The sequence below is a fragment of the Solanum verrucosum genome, unplaced genomic scaffold (assembly GCF_900185275.1).
Source record: "Solanum verrucosum unplaced genomic scaffold, falcon-dt-bn FXZP01000234.1, whole genome shotgun sequence".
Taxonomy (NCBI): domain Eukaryota; kingdom Viridiplantae; phylum Streptophyta; class Magnoliopsida; order Solanales; family Solanaceae; genus Solanum; species Solanum verrucosum.
The window spans coordinates 1,406,112-1,430,908 of NW_026020440.1; the positions used below are offsets into that span (position 1 = coordinate 1,406,112).

Here is a 24,797-nt window from a genome sequence, read left to right on the forward strand (position 1 = left end):
GGTAGAAAAAAGAGAAATGATATTTCTCTTAGAAAACTCTGACATACAGAGAAAAGAAGAACTTTGGAAGATATTCTAGAGATATTTAGTTAATGGGTTTTATTTCCCGGGTGAGTCATGCAAAACTCAAAAATATTATGAGACTCTGCTGATAAGCACAGGTGTTGAATTTCAACACTTTTCAGGATATAATACAAGTGAGAATGTTTATAACTTCTCTAAAATTATTATAAAACACTTCATTCATATTGAAGATTGGGGTATTTTCTCAATGACTGAAAGACAATTCAGTCTGAACAAAGTCATGATAAACTTTACCTATTGGGATTATATTCAGGCATTTAATAAAGTCCTCTATTATAACAATGAGAGGCATAAACATACTTGGTTTATAAAAGTATGTGCCAAGATATTGCTAACCCTATACCAAATTGGTTTTTAAACTGGTGGTCATACCACGGGCCAATCATAAAAATATTGCCCGAACCATTTCTCAAGTTATACAAAGAATGGGTCAAGATTTCCCCAGATCTCAACAAGTTATATCATCAAGAACGTATTTGTTATTTTCAACAAATTGAACATATATACTTTTTTATAGAATTCTCTGTTCAATGGATTCATAAATGGGTTCCGAAAGTAGATTTCACTGAGGAACAAATCCCTTGCCTATACAGAACTTATTATAATAATTTTTGGAACAAGTTGATGAATAAAGATCCTCAAACAAAGTCTTTATACATACAAGAACTGTTGGATCTAATAACAAAAATCATACACGATTATAAATCGATTCCTAATAAAGGAATTATGACTGATGACTCAACCTCCGTAAAACATATGGCTAGAAAAATTTCTAATCATGATGAAGGAGAACAAAATGAAATGATTATGAAGTATCTAGAAGAAGTAAAGAAAAAGATTCTTGTAAATATAAGTCATTACGCAAAATCAGATTCATCAATCCGTAGTGAAACAAGTGAAGATATGCACGAAGCGTAACCATATGAAGAAGAAGCACCGGTGGATACACTGAAGAAAGCCGAAGATTTTTTGGCAAAATTAATGGACAAGATATAAAAAGAAGTGCAAAGCTTATCCGCATCGGTAGCAGGCCCGCACTACTGTAGCAACACTGTTCACCTACAGTAAATACATTGTTCACCTACAGTAAATACACTGTTCACCTACAGTAGATACACTATTACCAGGACCCAGTATCCTGTACAAAGATGTTTTTTTTTCTATAAATAAGTTTGTTTTTCTTTAATTGAGGGCAGGTTTTAGAAACCACCTCTTCTTGTTTACATTTCTCTCTCTCTCTTGTAAAATCTTCTAAGTATTATAAGCTTGCCGGACTTTGGCCGGAGCAATAAAGAGTGGTGTTTACTATAAGGTACTTCCTTTTAGTTTCAATTTTATCTTTTTATCTCTGAGTTAAGCCGTGACTATGTCCGGCTAAAAAATTATATCTATGCCGGATAACTAACTTCTATTTTATATAAATCATGAACGGATCTAAGCTTTATTTAAATATAGAAGAATTTTAGTATGGTTTCTCGACTTGGTTCTGAGATTGAGGTACAGTCGGATCTAGTACTACTTTTATTGGCTTTGTCTTTGTGACTCCGTCTGATGAGTCGTGGTTTTTAGCCCGAAAAAGAGTTTGATAAGTAGGGCGCCTGATACCCGATTAGAACTATCAGAAACATGGACTCAATAAAAGTATGTATTAGCTTCTTGACAAGCCCTTTGCTTGGGTAAAATAAATAAACCATGCAATCTAAGAAACTATGTAAAAATTCTTGTGTATTTTGATTCTTATGTTGTTGGACTCTCTCTAAGGATATTAACTTGCTTGATCTATGACTGGGAGTCTAATTTGTGTAATTTTTCTTGTTTAAAATTTAAAAATTAGCAAAAAACATATCATTAAATAATTTCTTTCTATTTATGGTCATGAATATTATTCACTTTAATTAAGAATATTTATTCACTTTATTTTTGGGCTAAACATTAATTGAAAACCTCTCATAAGGTAAAATTTTCATCGACTTCTCCGCACACGATTATTACGTGCCCGGTCCGCTATAAAAGGGGACTTGCTAACGGCCTGCTTTTCGAAGCTTTCTTGTACAACTCCATTGTGCTTAGTTTTCTCCATCTCTCCCCCATCTCTACCATGGCCGACGCAGCTGCAACGCCGCCTACTGATCCAGCAAGCACCGCGCCACCTGCTAGTACTGATCCAGCAAGCACGACGCCACCTGCTAGTACTGATCCAGCAAGCACGACCCCGCCTGCTAGTACTGATCCAGCAAGCACGACGCCGCCTACTAGTACTGATCCAGCTGATCCAGTAAGTATACAATGCCTTCTACGTTTATCATGATATTATAGTTAAATCAATTTTAATTTTCAAACATCTAGAGGTAAAGCACCGTTGTAGCGTGGTTACGTTGTAAGTTCATACTCTGTTATTCAGGCTTCACATATTAGATCTAAGTTGTTCAATTACTCATATTAATTGCCAGAATGAATTGTTATCTTCTTATTTTGAGGTGTTAAATGAGGAATGAGCTGTTGCCTTCATGGTTGCCAATTTCATCTTCACAACACATGGTCACTCAACTCATAATAATTTATTTATTTTCGAGAAAGAGTAGTTAGATTTGATGAAGATGCATTGACAGGTTAATTTATGCATGCAATAGAGGTAGAGTACTAGTAAATTTGTCGATTTTAGTTTATTTTTTCTCGATGTGTTTTCTCAACCTATAAGCTGAGATTCAGAATTTTTAAGTTTTAAATCTGTACTTGATTTGTGCTTATAATTGAAGGTAGCAGAAGATGAGAGGAAACTCAAATATCTGGATGTCGTTCAAGTTGCAGTGATCTATGTGATTGTTTGCTTCTCAACTTTGTATGAATACGGCAAAGAAAACTCCGGCCCGTTGAAACCTGGTGTACAGGCCGTAGAAGCCACTGTTAAAACTGTTATCGGACCGGTTTATGAGAAGTTCCACAACGTTCCTTTCAATCTCCTCAAGTTCATCGACCTAAAGGTTCACCTTCTTTCTCCAAAATGAAGTTTACCCATACTGTCCACACCATACTTATTTTGCAGCTTGAAAGTTTGCTAGAATTGAGAACATTTAGAAATTGTCTTCTTCAACGAATTGAAATCCTTGATCTAATCTAGCTCAATTAGAGGAATGAGCCATAAAAATGGATGTGGACACACATACACATGAAATTCACATAAATGTTGTAAACTTTTGAACTCGAATTTCAGTAGCAAGGATTTGAAAGTTTGAATCTATGCAGGTTGCAAACTTGATGACAGAAGTTGAAAGCCATGTGCCTTCTCTACTAAAGCAGGCATCATCCAAAGCTCTGTTAATAGCTCAGAAGGCTCCAGAATTAGCTCGAGATCTCGCCGGCGAGGTACAGCACGATGGCTTAGTGGACACAGCGAGCAACGTAGCTAAAACACTCTACACAAAGTACGAACCCACAGTGAAGGAGCTATACGCAAAATACGAGCCAGTGGCCGAGAAAAATGCGGTTTTGGCATGGCGATCTCTGAACAAGCTTCCTTTGTTCCCTCAAGTGGCTCAGATTTTGGTGCCGACGGCTGCTTATTGGAGTGAGAAATACAATCAAGTGGTGACATATGCGTCGGAGAACGGCTATGTGGTGGCGCATTATTTCCCGATTATTCCCGTAGAGAAGATCGTGAAGGTGTTTGAAGGCGGCGCCGCCGCGGAGAACGAGCAGTCCGTTTCCTTGACCGACGGTACTGTTGCTCCGGCGCAATGACCATTTTACATTACTGTACTGGGGGTTGGGCCCATTGGGCTTAATGGGCCAAGGGGTTAATAACTTGGTTTATGTTTGTCGGTAGTAATTGTTCATTTTATATCATAAGCCATTTCTCAATTTCCTTAATATATTTTAATAATTATTCTAAATCACCAAATTTAAATTCGTGAACAAACCGTATTATATCAACTTTTAATCAAACACTTGAAACAAAATACAGTAATTTGTTAATTTTTAGTGAAGAAAACATTTTTAAAAAAATCATGTGACATGAAGAAGCAGCAAGAACATAAAAAATGACTCAAGATCCATCATGATCGTTAGTTATTTCTCCAATTTTGCGTACAACATACAAATAACTAGGGGTGTTCACGGTTTGGATAAAAACCGATCCAAATCAAAAAACCGAACCAAACCTATAAAATAAAACCGATTTTATTTGGGTTTGGTTTGATTTGGTTTTAGATTTTTGAAAACTGATAGTAATTGGTTTGGTTATGGTTTTATTCGAAAAAACCGAAGAAATAACCGAATCGAATCGATGAATTATATACATATATTTTATTAATATAAATACTTAATATATTATTTTTATAAACAACTTTAAAGATCTTATATATATTTTCATTAAAATTTCTATACAATTTACTTATTGAAAGCAAAAATGTTCAAGATGAAAACATTTATCTTATTGATTTCATGTATATGAGTGTCTATGATAATTTTTTGTGGGACAAAAAATGTTATTGTTTCTTCCTTGTAGGCCAATATAGTGAATTTTAAAGCTTTATTGATACTAAATTTAGTGATTGAAAGTTCAGTAATTAAGTCATTCTAACTATTTTTCGTTTTGAATGGATTGTTGTCACTTTTTTAACATTTTGAATGAATTGTTTCTTTTATTTTTTGTGTATGATTAATAACTGAATAACCAAACCAAACCAAACCGAAATCGATAACCACCAAACCGATAAATGTATATTATAATTGGTTTGGTTTGGTTTTGATAATTTTAAAACCGATTAAGTTGGTTTGATTTTGATTTTAACCAATAATCGATCCAAACCGACCCGTGAACACCCCTACAAATAACTAATGCTATCTACTAGTACAAGAAAATGATTAATTGCTTCTATGGATACTAGATATAGGACCCCGTGCCAGCACGGGGCCCAATATATATTATTTTTTTATTTTAATTTATGTCATATTATGGAATTTGAGAAGTTATTGAAATTTTTATATGATTTTAAAGATATTTTAATTTTTTAGCTATTGTGATTTGTAGTACTTTTTTTAAACATAATTTTGAAAATAATATTTATTACTCTCTTTGTTCTAATTTATGTGGCACATGCAGAATTTCAAATATTAACCATTCTTTATATGTCTCTTTAATATATTAAGTTGTTAGTTATTGTATTTTATAATACATTTTGAACCTAGTTTTTTAATAATATATGTTATTTGCCATGTCCCAATTTATGTGGCATTAATTGATAGATTTGTTGGAGTCGAGAGATTTATTTTGTTAATTATTGTAATTTATAATTTGTTTTTCGTCAATTTCGTCGACTATTTTTTTATTAATTATTGTAATTTATTGTTTCTTTTTCGTCAATTTCAAGCAATATATGTTTATCATATAATCCATTTTATGTGGTACCAATAGAATTTAGAGAGTCAATTAAATTTTTTATATAAGTTTTAAATAATTAAGCTGTTAATTATTGTAATGTATAGTATTACTTATATTATTTTTAAATATATTTAAATATTATATGTTAGGTTTTTTATCCTAATTTATATGGCATTGATAGAATTTAAAGTGTCAAATAATTGTAATAGATAATATGGAGTATTTAAGTCATTTATAGTATAGTAATTAATATATAATATGTAGTATTTAAGTGTTATATTATGGAATTTGAGAAGTTATTGAAATTTTTATATGATTTTTAAAATATTTTAAATTTTTAGCTATTGTGATTTGTAGTACTTTTTTTTTATACATAATTTTGAAAATAATATTTATTACTCTGTTTGTTCTAATTTATGTGGCACAGGCAGAATTTCAAATATTAACCATTTTTTATATGTCTCTTTAATATATTAAGTTCTTAATTATTGTATTTTATAGTACATTTTGAACCTAATTTTTTAATAATATATGTTATTTGCCATGTCCCAATTTATGTGGCATTAATTGATAGATTTGTTGGAGTCGAGAGATTTATTTTGTTAATTATTGTAATTTATAGTTTCTTTTTCGTCAATTTCAAACAATATATGTTGTTAATTGATAGAATACTTTTAATGTAATTTTTTTTAAAAATATGTGTGACTGTCCATGTCCCAATTTATGTGGCACATGTAAAGTTTTGACAATTAACCAAAATTTTAATACATTTTTAAAAAAAAATTTAAGTCGTTAAATTTTCAGTAATTTAAATTGTTGTATTATTTATTATAATTTATAATGCTTTTAAAGTAGTTTAAATATTGTACTATTTATTATGATTTATAACACTTTTTTTTAATTTATGTCATATTATGGAATTTGAGAAGTTATTGAAGTTTGTATATGATTTTAAAAATATTTTAAATTGTTAGCTATTATGATTTGTAGTACTTTTTTTTAACATAATTTTGAAAATAATATTTATTACTCTCTTTGTTCTAATTTATGTGGAAGATGCAGAATTTCAAATATTAACCCTTTTTTATATGTCTCTTTAATATATTAAGTTGTTAGTTATTGTATTTTTTAGTACATTTTGAACCTAATTTTTTAATAATATATGTTATTTGCCATGTCCCAATTTATGTGGCATTAATTGATAGATTTGTTGGAGTCGAGAGATTTATTTTGTTAATTATTGTAATTTATAGTTTCTTTTTCGTCAATTTCAAACAATATATGTTGTTAATTGATGGATTTTTTGGAGTGGACTATTTTTTTTATTAATTATTGTAATTTATTGTTTCTTTTTCGTCAATTTCAAACAATATATGTTTATTATATAATCCATTTTATGTGGTACCAATAGAATTTAGAGAGTCAATTAAATTTTTTGTATAAGTTTTAAATAATTAAGTTGTTAATTATTGTAATGTATAGTATTACTTATATTATTTTTAAATATATTTAAATATTATATGTTAGGTTTTTTATCCTAATTTATATGGCATTGATAGAATTTAAAGTGTCAAATAATTGTTAATTATTGTAATAGATAATATGGAGTATTTAAGTCATTTATAGTATAGTAATTAATATATAATATGTAGTATTTAAGTGGAAGGTGGTGGGGCCGACTTATATAGTTTGATAAATATATTGGATATTAGTTGTGATTTATAGTATAGTAATTAATAATATATAATATGTAGTATTTAAGTGGAAGGTGGTGGGGCACACTTATATATTTTATAAATATATTGGACATTAGTAGTGATCTTATTGGACCATTGGTAGTCATTCCTAGACTCTTCTATAATATAGTAATCTAGAAAGTTAAAATATGAATGATTAATTGGTAAAAATAGTAAAGTACTCCTTCTCAAAAAAAAAATAGTAAAGTACTCCTCCGTCCACTTTTATTTGTCATGTTGCGCTTTTCGAAAGTCAATTTGACTAATTTTTAAAGTTAAATTAGATTACATTAATTTGATATTTTAAACAAAAAATTTAGATATTCAAAAATTATACGAAAAGTACTATACATTGCAATTTTTTGCATATCAATATGATGAAAACATATATCGTAAAATGTCAGTCAAAGTTTTATTAGTTTGACTTTAAAAATGGAAAGTATGACAGTTAATTGTGGATGGAGGTAGTAACATGTTAAAATATAATGATGATGTGAAATAATTTTCACATTGATAGTGTATTATGATATTAAACATATTTGCAATAGTTTGTAAGTTCTAAATGCTTTCAAAGTTCATGCTTTATAAAAGCAGTAAAAAGGTCAGTTTTTCCCCCTACTTCCTTGTCCTTCATTTGACACAGCATAAACACCTTTTGAGAAAAGATTTACTAATAAATTGGCATTATGATTAAAAAACAAAACAGAAAGTCAGCCATGGCCACAAATATCATCAAACAAGTTGGGAGCGCTTTAACCCAAAATATAGGACTTTTCACCGTAAATTCAAATTTAGTCGGATTCCAATGTGGATACCAGACATCGGGTGGAAACAAAAAAAATAGTCAAAGAAATTCATGTACATCTTTAGCTCTTATGCATCTCAAGAGTCGAGCTTATTAGCTGCTTGCTTAATGGTATTCTGTTTGGTTGCACCAAAAAAAGAAGATCAACTTAGTTTTTCAAATGTTTTAGAAAAACATAAACGGCTCAAACATACACTTACTCGACAACAACATATTCAATGTAATCCACAAGTAGGGAAGGTAGAGAGGTTGTTACTTGTTTCCGATAGACTCTCGGCTCAAGTAAAACAAACACTTCCTCCAAAAAAAGAAATAATCAAAAAATGACTTCGAAAACTCGATTTTGGAAAAATAATTCAAGCAAATACTTCTACTACTATGAGACAATACATTTAACATGTCCTTGCCCAAGAATAAGTCATAGATCTACAAGACTTGAGTATCTGACAAGTCAAGAAAACCAAAACCACATTCTGCTCATATATTGAACCTTGTAATGTCACCACTCAAAAAGTGTCAATTGGTTCAATTAATATCATGTTATGAAACAATAAATATCAAAAGAATCAAGGAAACTCTGCCTTGTGGACCATTCTTTATAAGATGTATGTAGTTGAATAGAAGTACATTAAATGAGAAAAAGAATCACAGTGTTCAATATAATGTACGAAGCATTTAAAGCAACACAAACCTCTTCATTTCATCTGGCAAAAAAGTACATTCAATCACTCAAAATTGACTTATAACTCATAACAGTAGAAATCCTAAATAGATGGGAAGAAATTAACAGAAGCATTATTCAACGAACTGACAAAGATAATATGCCATCATATAAGGTCTAATGAACCAAAAATGCAATGCTGATATGAAAATGAAATTTAGTAGATTGAGTAATTCTCGCCAACATCTGGCCAAAGCTTCCTGTAGATGCCAATTGCAGTTGGAATAATAGCAGTAAGTGCAAGAGAGAGATGGTCTGAACTGCTTGTCCTCACGGTTACTTGCCCACTGAGCTTGTTATTGATTCCTGCTCGAACAGCTACCTTCGAATTGCGTCCCACAGCGAATTGTGCCATACTGTTGAAACCTAGAGCCAAATCACCTCTCCACTTTATGACAGACATAGACAATGTAGACTGCACCTGACCAATTGGGAAATCTGCCTCCCTCCTCTGCAGTTCAAAGTTCGCCCCATAAGCTGTGTCACTCTGAGATCGAACAGTGCCAGCACTGCCAACTAGAACGTATTGCTTGCCTAAGATGATCTGATCTTCAACTTTAAGTCCAGTGACCATATTTTCACCTAGAAATGTAACAGAAATTCCGCAAGCAGTCTTGTTCTTCTTCAAGTTTTTGAATTTGGTTTCTCCTCGGACAATATAGGCAAGTTGCTTTCCTATGCTTTGAATATCAAAGCCAGCCATGGTTGATCCATTTTCTCCGTGCTTGGCAGCAATAGAAGAGTCCAAATTGATACTGAAATCCTTCTTATCTTTGGTGATTTGCACAGTAACTGCAGCAGGGAAACGACTTGCAATGGCTAAACTCTGTTCCACATTAACACCATCATAGCCACAATCATGATCCCAACCATGCGTGTCCAGAACAGGCCTTGCAAGGAACTGTGATGTGGGCTCCAAGAAGCGGTACCTGTAGGCGGGATTATCACTATCAAAAGAAGGTGGGAGGGCCATGTCAGGGAGGGGAACTGCTACAGGAGCTGCTGCACCTGCATCAGCTTCTTCCTCTGCATAACCATAGTCAATTGCCGCCTCTTTTCCCTTACTTTTCATCTCTTTCATTCTTTTTAACTCTTCTCTCAACTGTTTCTTCTGAAGGAGCTTGACCCTATAGTCATACTCCTCAAAGTACGCCTTCCTCTGTTCTTTGCTGAGCTTAGCAAGCTGAGCCTTCCGAAGAGGCTTGAAGGGAGGAAGCTGGTCGTACTCATCTTCTTCTTCTTGGTCAGAGTCTGACAAATCATCTAAGTCAATGTCTGAATCACCGTTGTCACCACCCTGCTCAGCAGAAAGCTTTGGATGCGCACGTGACTGCAACATTGAAGAAAGCATGTACGGAAGAGGTGGTGAGCGTGTGCGGAAACCAAAGAGCTTACGGTGATCAAATGGATCTTCAGGCTTTGAAAGTGCACTTGCTTCAGATAAGATCTTCATTGAGTAGCTTAACAGCAGTAATTGAGGCCTCCAGCTCTGGCCATTAGGTAGTATCTTATGTCCATCCCTATTCCTCCTACAAGATGGATGATTTTCTACCAGAGAGACGGGATTCATCAAACTTGGACTCATCATTCGTAAATCGCCTACTGCTTGCCCGATAGACTGCTGAACAACATGAGATCTTTGAGTAACAAACACCTCATAACTTAAAGGGGATCCAGAAGGTCCATCTGGAGGTGCAGAAGCTCCATGTGTGAGGGTGACTATGGCACTTCGCCATATTGAAGGACCAAGACAACTTGTGATAGTCTTCAGCATAGGAAGATCATTGAGATCTCTAGTTTGGGCATCCAGTCGATCGACATAGAGGAAAATATCAGGGGGGTTCTTCTTAGTCAACTTCTTTACTGAAGACAAGACACTGCGATTGAAACCCTGTTCCATCGCAGAGGACTTGAGGCCAGGTGTATCAAACACCCGAATCTTAACACCATCTACAACACCACTGATCTCTTTCACACTGGTGGTAGCAGGTCCAAAGGCATCAATTGATGTTTTTTCCTCTCCAAAGATAGAGTTTATGGTAGCACTCTTACCCACCCCAGATTTGCCAATAACCAGGATATTCACGGAGAAGTCCAGATCATCTTTCCCCTCTGCTTCAAGCTGGAAAGCTTTCATCTTGGCAGCCTCAATGCTAAAAAGTGGACTGTTTTGCCTTCGTGCAACAAGTGTCATCCGGTACAAAACTTGTGCAGCTATGGGCTCATCAGAAGAAAGACCCAACCTGTGAATAAGCCTCAAAAACTTGACCCTAATCTGCTGTAGTGTCTCCAGTTTCTTTTTCTCTTCTTCACTCAAGTTGTTCTCAGATTCTCCACTGTTCTGAAGACTGGAATGAGTAAAAAGATTGGGTTGGCTTGGTCGGGGAGCTGGCCTCAGTGACCGGAGTGATGACCCAAGACCAGCAGGACGTTCAACAGAGAATAGTCTTGATCCATCTTGAGACGTGATTGTTATGTTGCCACCATCAGAATCACCACCTGTTGCTGCTTTTAAAAGAGCAGCTAAGGCAGCTGAATCAAACAACTCCTTCCCATCTCCTTCTTCATCAGTATCAGCCTCCTCATCTGAGTCAGTGACAATCTGACCATCAATATCCTGCGAAACCTCAGCACCAGCATAAGAGCCACCACCGGATTCCCTTTCCAGCTCCTCCATAAACTGTTTGGCAGCTTCAGAGCTTCCAAAAATCATACCATCTGTCTCTCCATCTGAAACTGAGCCTTCAAGGTCAGCTTCTTCATCTATATGATCTTTAGCTACTCCTTCTTGCTCTGAGCCAGTGATTGACCTTGATATGGCAGATGTTTGACCAGAGACTTCAACTTCCACTGCATCTCCCTCGATGCTTTCTCCGGAATGGTCACCATTGGCATATATAGTTCCAGACACTGCCTGCTCAGGTTCCACTTCAACATCCTTGGTGTCCAGCCTTTTATTAACAGTTTCAGGATCAGCTTCTTTAATTTCTTCAGTAACAGCTACCACATCACTAGTCTGAACATCTCCAGAATCTAGTTTTCCAGCACCAACAATGTTATCCACAGGCATTGATTCTGCAGCTGCAACAGTATCATCCACCACAGGCTTAGGGTCTTGTGCATCTACTTCATCAACTGTCATATTAGCCACTTCTTCAATAAGTTGTCTGGTCTCACCAACATCATTTACTGATGTCACATTCTCATCAGTAGTACCTTCAATATGTTCTTCCACTTCCTTGCTCTCTTCCACATCTCCAACAACAGCAACCCCTGGCCCCGAGACATTGACTTCAATGGCATCCACAACTGCATCTCCTTCGGAAGTAAATTTCTCACCATCTGTTTCAGCCAACAAAGATTCTGACGGTTGTTCAACAACCACCTTATTGAATTTTTCGGCATCATCACTATGTATAGCTCTCTCTTCAATGACCGAGGTAGGTTCCTCGGCCTCCTTCAAATTGGATGAAGCAATAGCACTCTCTTCAATGACCGAGGTAGGTTCCTCAACCTCCTTCAAATTGGATGAAGCAATAGCACTCTCTTCAATGACTGAGGTAGGTTCCTCAGCTTCCTTCAAATTGGATGAAGCAATAGCACTCTCTTCAATGACCGAGGTAGGTTCCTCAGCCTCCTTCAAATTGGATGAAGCAATAGCACTCTCTTCAATGACCGAGGTAGGTTCCTCAGCATCCTTCAAATTAGATGAAGCAACACTAGTTAAAGCTTCATTCTTTTCATCCTCCACAATCTCCTTCACCTCCTCCTGAATGGACCTATCCTCACCCCCTTGCAATTCCATCTTTTCATCCTCCACAGTCTCCTTCACCTCCTCCTCGATAGACCTATCCCCACCCTCTGTCAATTCTATCTTTTCATCCTCCACAGTTTCCTTCACCTCCTCCTGAGTGGACCTATCCTCACCCTCTTTCAATTCTGCACCTACTGCAACCTCACCACCACTATCTTTCACCTGCTCAATCGAATTCAACTTATCAGCTGAGTCAAACTCTTCAGTATTTCCCTCCGAGCCTTCAATTCCCGTCCCCATAGATTTAGTGGCATCAGAGTCAGTAGAATCAGGTAAACTATTCCCAATAACAGGAACAGAACCACCAACATCTTCACCCTTTCCTCCCCCTAAAACCTCAACATTTTCAACACCCTCACTCATAGAAACCTCAGAAACAGGCTTCTCTGACTTCAACATCGAAACATCCGCAGAACCCACAACGGAATCATTCAACTTCTCTTCACCAATAGTTTTTTCTAGGGTTCCCTCATCTGGGTCAGCAGGAATTGGCAATTCTTGCTGACCACCCACAATAGTTACATCACTAACGCTTTTACCCTCACTATTGCTATTACTATTAATATCGGAATCAGTGATTTCTACATTAATTTTGGAGACATTTTCAGTTTCAGTATGATTAGAAGAAGAATTGTTGATGGGAGAAGAACCTGGAGAAGAAGAAACAGCAGGAGGGGAAAACGTCGCTTCTTCGGAATCCATGGCGCCAGCAACAACAACAACTCCGATACTCAACTGTGACAAATGGAAGGATTGAAAAGTGGAAAGATAACAAGTTCTCTGTGGAGAGAACAAAGAGGGGTTTGGTTCTTGTGAGATAAGAGTAGACGATAAGGTTTATACTACTAGCTGCATTTCTATTAGGCACACTGTGGGCTTTGGGGTTTTTGAGAATTTTCATTCTTTAGGGGTGTTTTGGTTCGGGAACAAAGTTATCCGAGATTTTTTATTTATCATACGTCAATTAAATTTAGATTACGCATTACAGAACACGTCAGAGGATGGCGCTCTTAATAGAGTTTTCTTCATATTCGAGATATTTTGGGATTATAAATTTGAGGTATAAAATTATGAAATTTATTACTACCTATGTCCCTAATTACTTGTCCACATTTCCTTTTTTAGTTGTACCTAATTACTTCTCCATTTTGACAAATCAAGAAAAGACAAAATAAATTATTCATTATTCCCTCAATCAATTACTTTGAAAATGGTAGAACTAGTTTTTAATTCATCCACTTCATAATTAATAGGGGTAAAATGATAAACTCACTATATCAATTATTATTTTCTTAATAGGTGTGTCAATTCAAAAGTGGACAAGTAATTAGGGACAGAGGGAGTATTAGTAAAATGATTGAATATATTTTTAATTAAATAAAGTATATGTTTAATCTTAACTATGATGTTTTTGTTTTGTAGAAAATGTGGAAGAACAAGAATTAGCTAGAAATACTAAAAAAATGTCTGTCAAATCTCACAGATTATACAATATAAATTATACTAAACACCAAAAAAGATGCTTTCTCTACTTCATATCATGAATTATTGAAGAAAAAATGTTGTAGTTCAAAATAAGTGATTTTTTTAAAGTTTAAGAAAATTCTTGAGATTTTTTTAAGTATTTATTCTTAATTTAATGAGGTTGTTAACTATTTTTCTTTTTCTAGTAAGAATAGTTTGAAAATAATCAAAAGAATAATTGTGAAAAATACTTTTTGATTTATGTTCTTAAATGTTTTTCGAAGGAATGTGTTAAATCCCTACAATTCACTCCTAATATATATATATATATAACAAATGGTCTATTATTTTTAAATATTTCCTAAATGCTTTTTTAATTATAGAAATCGTGATCTACAGTAATTTTATTTACTTAGTGAATGTGTTAAAAAAAAAAACAATTAAGGAATCAACGTAGAATTTTCTCATTGGTTAGATATATTTGACAAAACACCATAAAAGGGTACACTTCTAATTGTTAATGTGAGTTGAATTTCAAATATAAAAAGTGAATTTAAAACAAATAAGTATTATTAGAGAGATATTAAAACATTAGCGCGAATGAAGTATGGTACATAACTTTTTTAATATTCAAAAAAATTGTTCTTAATTTTGAACATATATGTCTTAAAATTCAAACATACATGCATACCTCTTTCCGTCTACTTTTAGTTGTCATGGTTTCCAGTTTTTGAGTCAAACAATAAGAATTTTGACAACATTTTACGATATATTTTTCATCATATTGATATGCGAAAAATTATAATTACAGTATATTTTGTATAGTTTTAGATATTTAATTTTTTGTTTAAAAAAAATGAATTAATATAATCTAATTAACTTTAAAAATTAGTTAAACTAATTTTTGAAAAGCGTATCATGACAACAAAAAATAGACGGAGGGGTAGAAGTCTGGCCTTAGCAACATTAATGACAAACCAAATTTCCAATGTGTATGTCGAAAGTCTACTTGTATAAGAAAAAATGCCTAACTTCAATTAAAACGCATAATTTTGGTTTAAATGGAAAAAAGAAAAAAAACATGTGACGTGTGAATTAAATGCAAGCCAGGAGTTCGAATTTGACACGAACTAAAGTCTAATGAGGTAGTAGGACAAACCTATTTTATATATATATACATATTGAAGTCTTGGATCGAGCTTAATTTAAGCATAACTTTATTACTCCCTCCGTCCACAATTATTTGGCAGGTATACTAAAAATAGATGTCCAAGATTAATTGTCAATTTAAACAATCAAGAAATAATTAGTCACCTTTTTCCAATTCTGCCCTTAATGATAGTGTAATTCAATTGAAAAGTTATGTGGACTTTTGGTATTCTTGGTATAGTAGGGTTATATTAGTCAAATTACACCTTGTATTAAATTTTCCTTGAGGGGTGTGCATGACCTTACCCTGACAAACAATTGTGGACGGAGGGAGTAGTAATTAACTAATTATTTATTCAAGATTTAAAAGGTGCTTTTGGGAAAAAGATAGTATTAAAAAAAAACAATTTAGTATGCTATTTGGAGAATCACTTTCTTTTTCTTATTAAAAACATGTTCATATGCCTCAACTCTTTTTTTTTTTTTGGTAACCATGTAAACATTACCATTACTAAAGCAAAAACATACACCTAAAGAGCCCTTGAGCACAACAACTGCGACTCAAGCCTTCAACAAAACACAAAAAACTAGTTACACTTTCAGCTTTTGCAAAAAAAAACACTACATCTGCTATCTCTCTTAGATGAACTAAGTATGTCTATTCTATGTAAAATCTCCCTCTTAATTTGTGTGTGTATCTCAATTGTTTGTATATGTACTCCTTTGAAAATTTTCCAGTTTTGGGCTCTCCAAGTATGGTAGATCATTGCCCCCAACTCGCAGCTATCACTTGTTTCTAAAACTACTTCCATTTCTTCCTTTTAATTTTTACTATTACTTCCTTCACCTCCCCCAATTGTATCGGCAAACATGTCCATTGTTCAACATTCCTCTTGACCTCAATGAACCATGGACATTCACTGAACAAGTGTTTGGCTGTCTCCAGCTTCTGAGCATCACATAAACAACAATTAGCTTCCTTCACTGAGATGTTCATCTTCAACAGCCTTTCCTTAGTTAGCAATCTATCTTGGATAGCTAACTAGAGAATAAATCTATGTTTAGGTTGAGCCATTGCACTCCAAATACATTCAGCAATATGTACACGGTTGTGGTGCCCTCTAAGACCAATATAACTCCTTGTGATTGAGTATTCACCTCTCTTAGTCAGCCTGCACCTATCTTGCATATACCAACTTTGCATTTTTCCTTTCATTGTGTGAATCATCCTTCAATACCAGCTGCTATCTACAGGAGCTTTGTGGTTCCAAACATCCTCTCCTGCTTTCATATATACACCATGCACCCACTTGACCCATAGTGAGTCCTTCTTGACAATCAAATGCCATAGCAACGTTCCATAAACTACAATCTTTAATATTCAATCATCCAAGCTTCTTAGGCAGACACACTTTACTCCATAAGACTAATGACACATTTTTCTTTTCATCAGACCCGCCCCATAAGTACTCTCTACATCTCCTGTCTACCAGTTTTCTTATACTTTGTGGAAGGACAAAGACTGATCCCCAAAAACTATGAATTGAAAAAAAATACTGAGTTTATGACTTGAAGCCTTCCAGCATATGATAATTGCTTGGTATATGTCAATCTGATCTGGATTTGATTTTTTCCACTAACTGTTGGCATTCTAATTTACTCCATCTCTTAGATGATAGCGGCAATCCCAAGTATCTAATAGGGAATTCTCCGAGGGTAAATCCAGTCCTTAACAGTAGCTCATTTTTCACATGATCTTTCACTCCAGCTACAAAAATACTTGATTTCTCCATGTTAGCAACAAGTCCAAAAACATTGTTAAAGTGTGAAAGGGCCTTCATTACTCTATTAACAGAATCACCATTTGCTTTACAAAATATCATTAGGTCATCGGCAAATGTCAAGTGTGTAAGCTTTAGTTCTTTACCCATTGAATGGAACCGGAAATCAGGCAGCATGCTCATGGTCTTCAATGTTCTAGACAAATATTCCATCACAAGTACGAACAGAAATGGTGAAGCAGGGTCACCTTGCCTTAACCCTCTTTGCCCTTAAAAAAAACCATAACTCTGGCCATTAACTTTTACTGAGAACTTGGGAGTTTTTACACAACTGAGCATATGTTGAATAAACTGAGCTGGAAAGTCATATCCCTCCATTACTTCCTGCAGAAACTGCCAATTTACCATATCATAGGCCTTTTTCAAGTCTATTTTCATCAAACACCTAGGATATACTGATTTTCTATTATAGTGCCTCTTATTATATAACATTACAACATGAAATGGGTCTATACTGACTTGCAAATTCTGGATTGTCCACTTTAGGTATTAGGGCAATGATGGTGGCATTCAGTTGTTTCAATAACCTCCCATTCTGGAAAAAATCCATAATAGCTCTTGTGATATCATCCTCTATAATTGGCCAAGCTGTTTTGTAGAAACCACTACCAAACCCTTCAGGCCTAGGGCTCTTGTTGCTATCTGTCTTGAACATTATTTCCTTGACCTCTTTCCTAGAAAATGGTCTCAACAACTCTATCTGATGGTCTACAGTCAAACAGGGACCATTCTGAATGATCCTCATTGAAGCTCTACTCCTTCTATCAGTTTTGGTACCCAAAAGCTCAGTGTAGTACTTAACAAATATGTTGGCTATTTGTGTAGGATCAGTTTGCCAAGCCCCTTGATCATCCTTCAGTTGAGTAGTGCCCTGATGCAGTCTCCTATGCTTGGTTATTGAATGAAAATACTTTGTGTTGTCGTCATCTAATTTGATCCATGTCGCTTTACTTTTCTGTTACAAATACATCTCAGCCATGTAAGAGGATCTCCTATACTTCTGGTACACTATATTTTCTTCCATTTGGATCTGCACATTTGAAGGATCAGCTTGAAGTCTCCCCTGTACTTCTTTTAATGCTTTTCGATCATCACTTGCCTCCGAGACAATGTTCTTGAAATGTTAGGAGTTGAGTTTCCTAAGCTTCTGCTTCATTAATTTCAGCTTCTTTACAATCTGAAACATCTTGCACCCTTCTACATCTTGGGTGTGTTTGGTATGAAGGAAAATGTTTTCCTAGAAAATGTTTTCCTGGAAAACAAGTTGATTTTTGACTTATTTTCTCATGTTTGGTTGGTGAGTAGAAAATAAAAAATTGAAATTAGAAATATCTTTTAAAAATAATTTTTAATATTTTTTTGGGAGGGGGTGGGGGTAGGGGTAGGGGTGAGGGTGGGTAAAAAAATTGAATTTAAAAACAAGTTTTAAATTATTATTTTTTTGGGGAGGTTGGTTGGGGGGCTGGTTTGAGGGTAGGAACAAAATAAATTGATTTTTTCAACAAAAAAATAATTGTAGTTTGAAGTTGGAAGAGAGTTTTGAAAAATGTTTTCCTTAAGTTTTGAAGGGAAGTCATTTTCCTTAAATTTGAGGAAAATGAGTTGATTTGGAAAACATTTTCCAAAACATTTAACCCAACCAAACATGAGAAAATTGGAAAACATTTTCCGGAAAATTTTCCTTCATACCAAACACACCCCTTGTCTCAACTCTTTGAATTTATTATTTTTTTTACTTTCAAAAACTTGAAAATCGAACAAACTATAACACGATAGAGTGTTGGGACAGATTTAGGAGGGGGCAAAAATGTTCACCCGAATCATTTCGATAAAAAATTACACTGTTTATATAAGATATTTTTTAAAATTTTAATAAATATATAGATTTTGAATTTCCTAAACACAAGACCAGAAGTTACTATAATGGTTTAGGGGGTTCAAAATTCATATTAAGATAGGCATGGTATATTTATTTTTCGAACCTGTTTAATGAAAATTCTGAAGCCACCATCGAGAGTGGGACTTAAGAAATGTCACAATCTTACTGAAGATTTTGGATTTGCATATTTGTTTGGTTGTAACTGCAGGCTTTGGATGGAAATGATGATAATGATAATATCTTGGGTCTGACCAAATTATTTTTTAGAAAAAATGATAATATCTTGAGGGATTTGAATTCCCCACAAAACACTTTTTCTTTTTTTTTGTTTGTTTGAATATGTTCCATTTGCTTTTTAAAATTTTGTCAACATTGGGTTTTACTGATTTTATGTGGACCTCAACTTCCTCATCTTTAATGTATGGCCTTCTCTTTTTTTTAGCGTCCATATATGATATTCCAATTCCCTAAATTATCTATAAAATTATATATTTTATATTTTAAATGAATTGATTTTTAACTTTTTTTAAATTTTAAGCAATTGAACTTATGTTTAGTGAGCTGAATATAATTTTTTTAAAATTAAACTCATGGCCGAGCATAATTTTTGGGATATCATGATATGATATGCACCTACGTCCCGCTAAAAAGTTATTCTTGTCTCAATTTATGTGAAACGATTTTCGAGAGTCAAACAGTTTAATTTTGATTGTGAATTCGGACATGAAATATGTAAAAAAAATCAAAAAAATTACATATTTGAAAACTACTATAAGTCACAATAATTGATATTTCAAGTTATTTAAAAAATATATGAAAATTTATAATCAAAAAAAGATTTATTTGAATCTCGAAACTCGTAAAGTACCACATAAATTAGGATGAGAAAATATTTGTTATGAGGGGCCTAAATTAAAAATCAACATAAAATTATGGGTGAAATTGCAAATGACCCTAAATTATCTTTCCTTGAAAAATCTTCAACTACCCCCCGCCCCCCCTCGGGCATTTTAAAGCAATGAGATCTAGGTCCAATTTAATTGGGCTTTCTTTCGGTTTGGGCGTGCAGCGTGAGACTTTTCTTTTAAAAAAGTGACGTTTAATATATGGAAAGAAAGGACGAATATATTGTCGAACTATGATAAATGACACGTCAATATTTTTCATTATACTTTAGAGCGACTTTCACATATAGCAAACACAAAAATCATATTTGTATGCTATAGCTATAGTTTGCATAATTGTGCTCAATAGCAAACATAAATATGTATATTTCGCTATACATATACAAAAGAAAGCAGTTGTATAATTTCGCTATACTATACAAAAGAAAACAGTTGTATAATCTGTTTGGTATATATATACAAAAGATTAATTGTATAATATGTGTTTGTATAAAGCGAGAAAGAGAGAAAGACAAAAGAAAACTTGGCAGGAGAAGATCATATTTGTATAATCATAAATATATAGGACGAAAATATATGCATTTGTATTTGTATATACAATTTTCTCTCGCTTTATATAAACACAAACACAATGTATACATTTGTGTTTGTATAAAGTGAGAGAGGCGAGTGAGCGAGCGAGATATGGGAGAGGGGACAATTTTCTCTCACTTTATACAACACAAACGCATTTTATACATTTGCGTTTTTGTACAAAGTGAGAGAGGCGAGTGAGCGAGCGGGATCTGGGAGAGTGGCGAGCGAGATCTGGGAGAGGGGAGAGAGGGGAACGAAAATATATGTATATATACAATTTTCTCTCACTTTATACAAACACAAACACATTTTATACATTTGCGTTTGTATAAAAAGCGAGAGAGGCGAGGGAGAGAACGAGAGTGGCGAGCGAGATTCACCAGAAGAGAGGCGAAAGAACAACAATTTGCTATGGTGTACAATTAAATCAAACTATATTTGTAGCATTTAATTTAAATTGATAGTTTGCTATTATATACAATTTTCCCTATACTTTAAGGTTGTATATAACCTTACCGTCATACTTTTAAGTTATGTATACCCTTGTGACGGACAGAGATACGTGTGGCATCATAAATAAGTTTTACCCAAAATTAATTTAATTTTTACCTACCATTAAAAAAAAATCACCCATCTTCCAATTTCTTTGTACTCTCAGGTACTGAAATTTGTGAATGTCTAGAATACTCAATAGTCCTTCTGTCCCGATTTACTTGTCTATTTTTTACTTGACACGCCTATTAAAGCAAACAGTAATTGACATAGTGAATTCACTATTTTATCTCTATTAATTGTTAGAATTTCAAAATTAATTTACTCATTAAAAATATTCTACCTTTTTAAAACAAAATCACCCAATCGGAGACCAATGAACCGCTACAACATAATCACACATCGGAGAGGATTCGCGCATGGGAGACCAGCGAAACCTGGGAATGATGTGTGTATTTTTTTAATTGTGGATAAAGAAATTAAATTTGGATAGACCATTTAGATGATGTTGTGTGTCCCTCCGTTATACACAACCCCAAAGGTCAAAAGTATACGTATATACAACCTTAAAACATAACATATGGTATTGTCATATCATTTATTATAGTTCAACGGTATATTTGTTTAATATAAATTTGAAACATTTCATGAAGCAAGTTATTTTAACATGTATTTATTTTTAATGAATTTTTTGAATGTATGCTACATACACATGTAGAACACGATATTATGCCCAACTTCTTTGGTACTCTATAACTCTTGCCTTAGAGGCAAGACTTAGTTCAGAATTTTAAAAAAATAAATTACGCCTCATGAGCACGGTTTACACTATTTCACAAAGTCTAACTAATGTGATATCATATAATTCTTGCTCATGGACTTACAAAATGGCAATGCTATTCTAAAACTAGGAATATTCATTTACATCAATTTTCTAATATTAGATACAAAGTTAAATAACTTGAAATAGAAATCATAAGTTCACTTCTATGTCAAAGAAAGAAGATCTTCTTTGCAGATTATTTATCTTTCTATTTATTAACAAACAATAATAAAAGTGAAGATAAATAAGCACGAAGAGTTGTTTAAAACATTTGGGGTGTAGAGGGGCAAAAAAATATTTATTGTGTATATAAAGATAAAGAAATATTAGTCTTTAAAAGACTTTTCTTAAGGGAGAAAAAAAAATTAAACCAAACAATTTTGGGATACCTTATGTAATTTCTGGTATTTTAATAAGTTATATTTTCTTTGTGTAAATTTCACCGGTAGTGACACTTTGAATGCATCACATAAAAATTGTTTTTTTGATTTTCTGTTACATAAAAAGTATGTAACTTTAAACTTATCACAAAAAAAATATTTTTCTATTTTATATCACATAAAAGTCATCAAATTTTAAAGTTTATCACACAATTTTTTATTTCTTTTTGTCACCAAAAATTTGTGTGATAGTTAGTAAAGTGGAATGATTTTTATGTAACAAAAAATAGAAAAGTAACTTCTACATGATAAATTCAAAATTGAATGACCAATAGTGAAATTTATCCCAAAATATAACAACACATATAGAAACAAAACACACATAAAAACGCAATAGAAACTTCAAACTTTCTTTCCTAATCACCAAAGTTCCATTGTATATCTTTGTGTTTGTATGTTATATGCAAGTGTGGCATACATATAACGTACAACTTATATACACTTTTGATACACTAGTATATCATGTGTATGACAATTATACATAAATTGGATGTAATTTGTATGTCACCTGAATTATATTGTGATATCCATGACAGACAATTTATTTATATATACACAAGAGGAATCTGATTATATTTGCTTCCATTATTAATCGACGAATTGCTCTCTTAAGTCTGACGATAAACATCAGCAAAAGGTAGAGGAATTATTGGATTGAACAATCTTCTAGGCATTAGATCTATTGGTCTAGCATGGTGATTCATGTAAGATCAAAATAGATTGTCGATTTCTGATAATGCTTGAGACGATTGCTAAGATTTGTAATTTTTAGTCGTCGTGAGAATTTTTATGAGATATTATACAAGTAAAAAATAACCCTCTAACTGTAGTTGACATACTTAATCTGGTGAAGTCTTAATTCTATTTTTAATATTTCTATTACTTCTAGAATAATTTTAATAGTTTATATAACAATTGACTAAGTTAAAAATAGATTCAAAAACTAAAATAAATAAAAACTTACCTAAGATCTAAACACTTGTGATATTGTGTGGCGTACGATAATTTATATATGATTATTTATATCTTACGAAAAACTACACAAATTGTTATACTACCAACTGAAAAAATTATTATCAAATACAATTAACTACAGTGTATTATGAAAAAAACATCAAATAAAATATTTTTAAAAAAATATTATCCTTCCCTTTATAATGAATTTGTGCAACACTAAATATATATGAGATTAAAGATGGTACAAGGAGAGAATCATTTATAAAAAAGACAATATGTTGGGTGATAGTAACAAAACAGATTTTCCGGTAAGACTCTTCATATTATTCAAAAATCAAAATTCATTAGAGATTAATTTCGGAGAATGTGATTGTATTGTTATTCAAGTTGGTAAACAAGAAGTGCCTCGGAATTTTTGTGAAATCTTATTAAGGTGAAGAAATGATGTATTTCTATGATGTTGTTGTTATTATTATTATTGAAAGTTTATTTTGTAACTTTTATCGTCTCTTTCATTTTGTAGGGAAATGAGCAAACTCATATTTGAAGGAAATTTTTCAACAATAATATCATGAAAAATGTTTTTTTAAAAATAAAATATGTAATGATATTTGGTTTTGTAGCGACGGAAGTTACACTTTGCAATTTCAAGTGTAAAGCATATGCTTTTTTTCCTTTTTCTTTTTATCTAGATCTAAACAATTTAAAGAGTATTATAAATAATAAATTTTGAGTTAACAAAAATAATAATCAAGACAAAAGTAGTGAGTAACAAATAGTACTCTTCGATTTCTACTCACTCTAATGAGTGTTACAATTTCTATAATAATTTTCTATTCTTCTAACAATAATATAAATTATCTTGAATTTAAAAACATGTCACCTACACTTGGAATGACTTAATTAGCTCATTTATTTGATTTGTATTGCTACACCTGTTATATGATTTTACTTACACGTTCATCTCACTCCTATTGTTAATAGTTATTTGGATCTAAAACATACTTATATTTTGCTGTTCAATTAAATAGATCAACTCAACGCATTTAAAATAAATAATTAAACTAATTATATTAGCCACAACACTTATTTAGACTATTATATTGAATTTAATGCCGTTCAAATTTTAATATTATTATATTATATTTATATATATCCCTACTTCAAACCTTATTGGACTATAGACTTGAAATAATTTCATAGGAGCCTTAAAGTAAAATTTCCCCATAATTTATTTGTAACCGCATAAACTTGTTTCACCTTTTGTTTCCTTCTCTTTTTATTTTGTGCCTTTTGATTGCAACACATCTATTTTATTTTGTTTTTCATATATATATATATATATATATATATATATATATATATATATATATATATATATATATATAATACCAACTAAGGCTTTGAGTGATTTTTACAAAAAAAATAATTGGGAAAAGGCTCAAATATGCCATCGAACTTTCAGAAAAGGCTTATTTATGTCATCCGTTAAAAGTTTGGCTCATCTATGCCATTACCGTTTAAGAAAAGGCTCATTCATGCCATTATTTTTTAACAGTGGTTTTGCAAAACCATTTTTTACACGTGACCAATTATAATTCGGCCACGTCATTATTTATTTTTTTAATTCAATTTTTGTTTAAGAATTTTGATTTTTTTATTAAAAAAAATTAATGATGTGGCCGAATTATAATTGGCCACGTGTAAAAAATGGTTTTGCAAAAATTGAAT

At 32.7% G+C, this 24,797-nt stretch overlaps 2 protein-coding genes and 1 long non-coding RNA gene across 9 annotated transcripts; 1 reads left to right on the plus strand and 2 right to left on the minus strand.

The window, feature by feature from the left end:
- The first annotated feature begins 2,096 nt into the window (after positions 1 to 2,096).
- On the plus strand, positions 2,097 to 3,942 carry LOC125808264 (stress-related protein). 4 transcript variants are annotated; one of them, XM_049487982.1, is made up of 4 exons: positions 2,155 to 2,234; positions 2,268 to 2,359; positions 2,841 to 3,065; positions 3,328 to 3,942. In XM_049487982.1, exons 1-4 carry the CDS (start codon positions 2,183 to 2,185, stop codon positions 3,820 to 3,822), a joined length of 864 nt encoding a protein of 287 aa, XP_049343939.1. In that variant the 5' UTR covers positions 2,155 to 2,182; the 3' UTR covers positions 3,823 to 3,942. The 4 variants fall into 4 exon arrangements, with proteins under 4 accessions (XP_049343936.1, XP_049343937.1, XP_049343939.1 ...); XM_049487981.1 differs by having other exon boundaries at positions 2,178 to 2,208; positions 2,242 to 2,359; XM_049487979.1 differs by having other exon boundaries at positions 2,097 to 2,359.
- LOC125808265 (uncharacterized) lies at positions 2,154 to 2,425 on the minus strand. The gene is made up of 2 exons (XR_007441717.1): positions 2,268 to 2,425; positions 2,154 to 2,234 (listed from the first exon to the last, which is right to left on the minus strand). It is a non-coding gene; the product is annotated as an uncharacterized LOC125808265 (long non-coding RNA).
- A 4,737-nt stretch (positions 3,943 to 8,679) lies between the features above and the next one.
- LOC125808322 (translocase of chloroplast 159, chloroplastic) lies at positions 8,680 to 13,281 on the minus strand. Of its 4 annotated transcripts, XM_049488049.1 has the most exons (3): positions 12,628 to 13,281; positions 12,287 to 12,558; positions 8,680 to 12,166 (listed from the first exon to the last, which is right to left on the minus strand). In XM_049488049.1, the coding sequence occupies exons 1-3, from the start codon at positions 13,240 to 13,242 to the stop codon at positions 8,884 to 8,886; spliced, it is 4,170 nt and encodes a 1,389-aa protein (XP_049344006.1). In that variant the 5' UTR covers positions 13,243 to 13,281; the 3' UTR covers positions 8,680 to 8,883. The 4 variants fall into 4 exon arrangements, with proteins under 4 accessions (XP_049344006.1, XP_049344004.1, XP_049344003.1 ...); XM_049488047.1 differs by having other exon boundaries at positions 8,680 to 12,226; positions 12,347 to 13,281; XM_049488046.1 differs by having other exon boundaries at positions 12,287 to 13,281.
- Between the last annotated feature and the right edge of the window lie 11,516 nt (positions 13,282 to 24,797).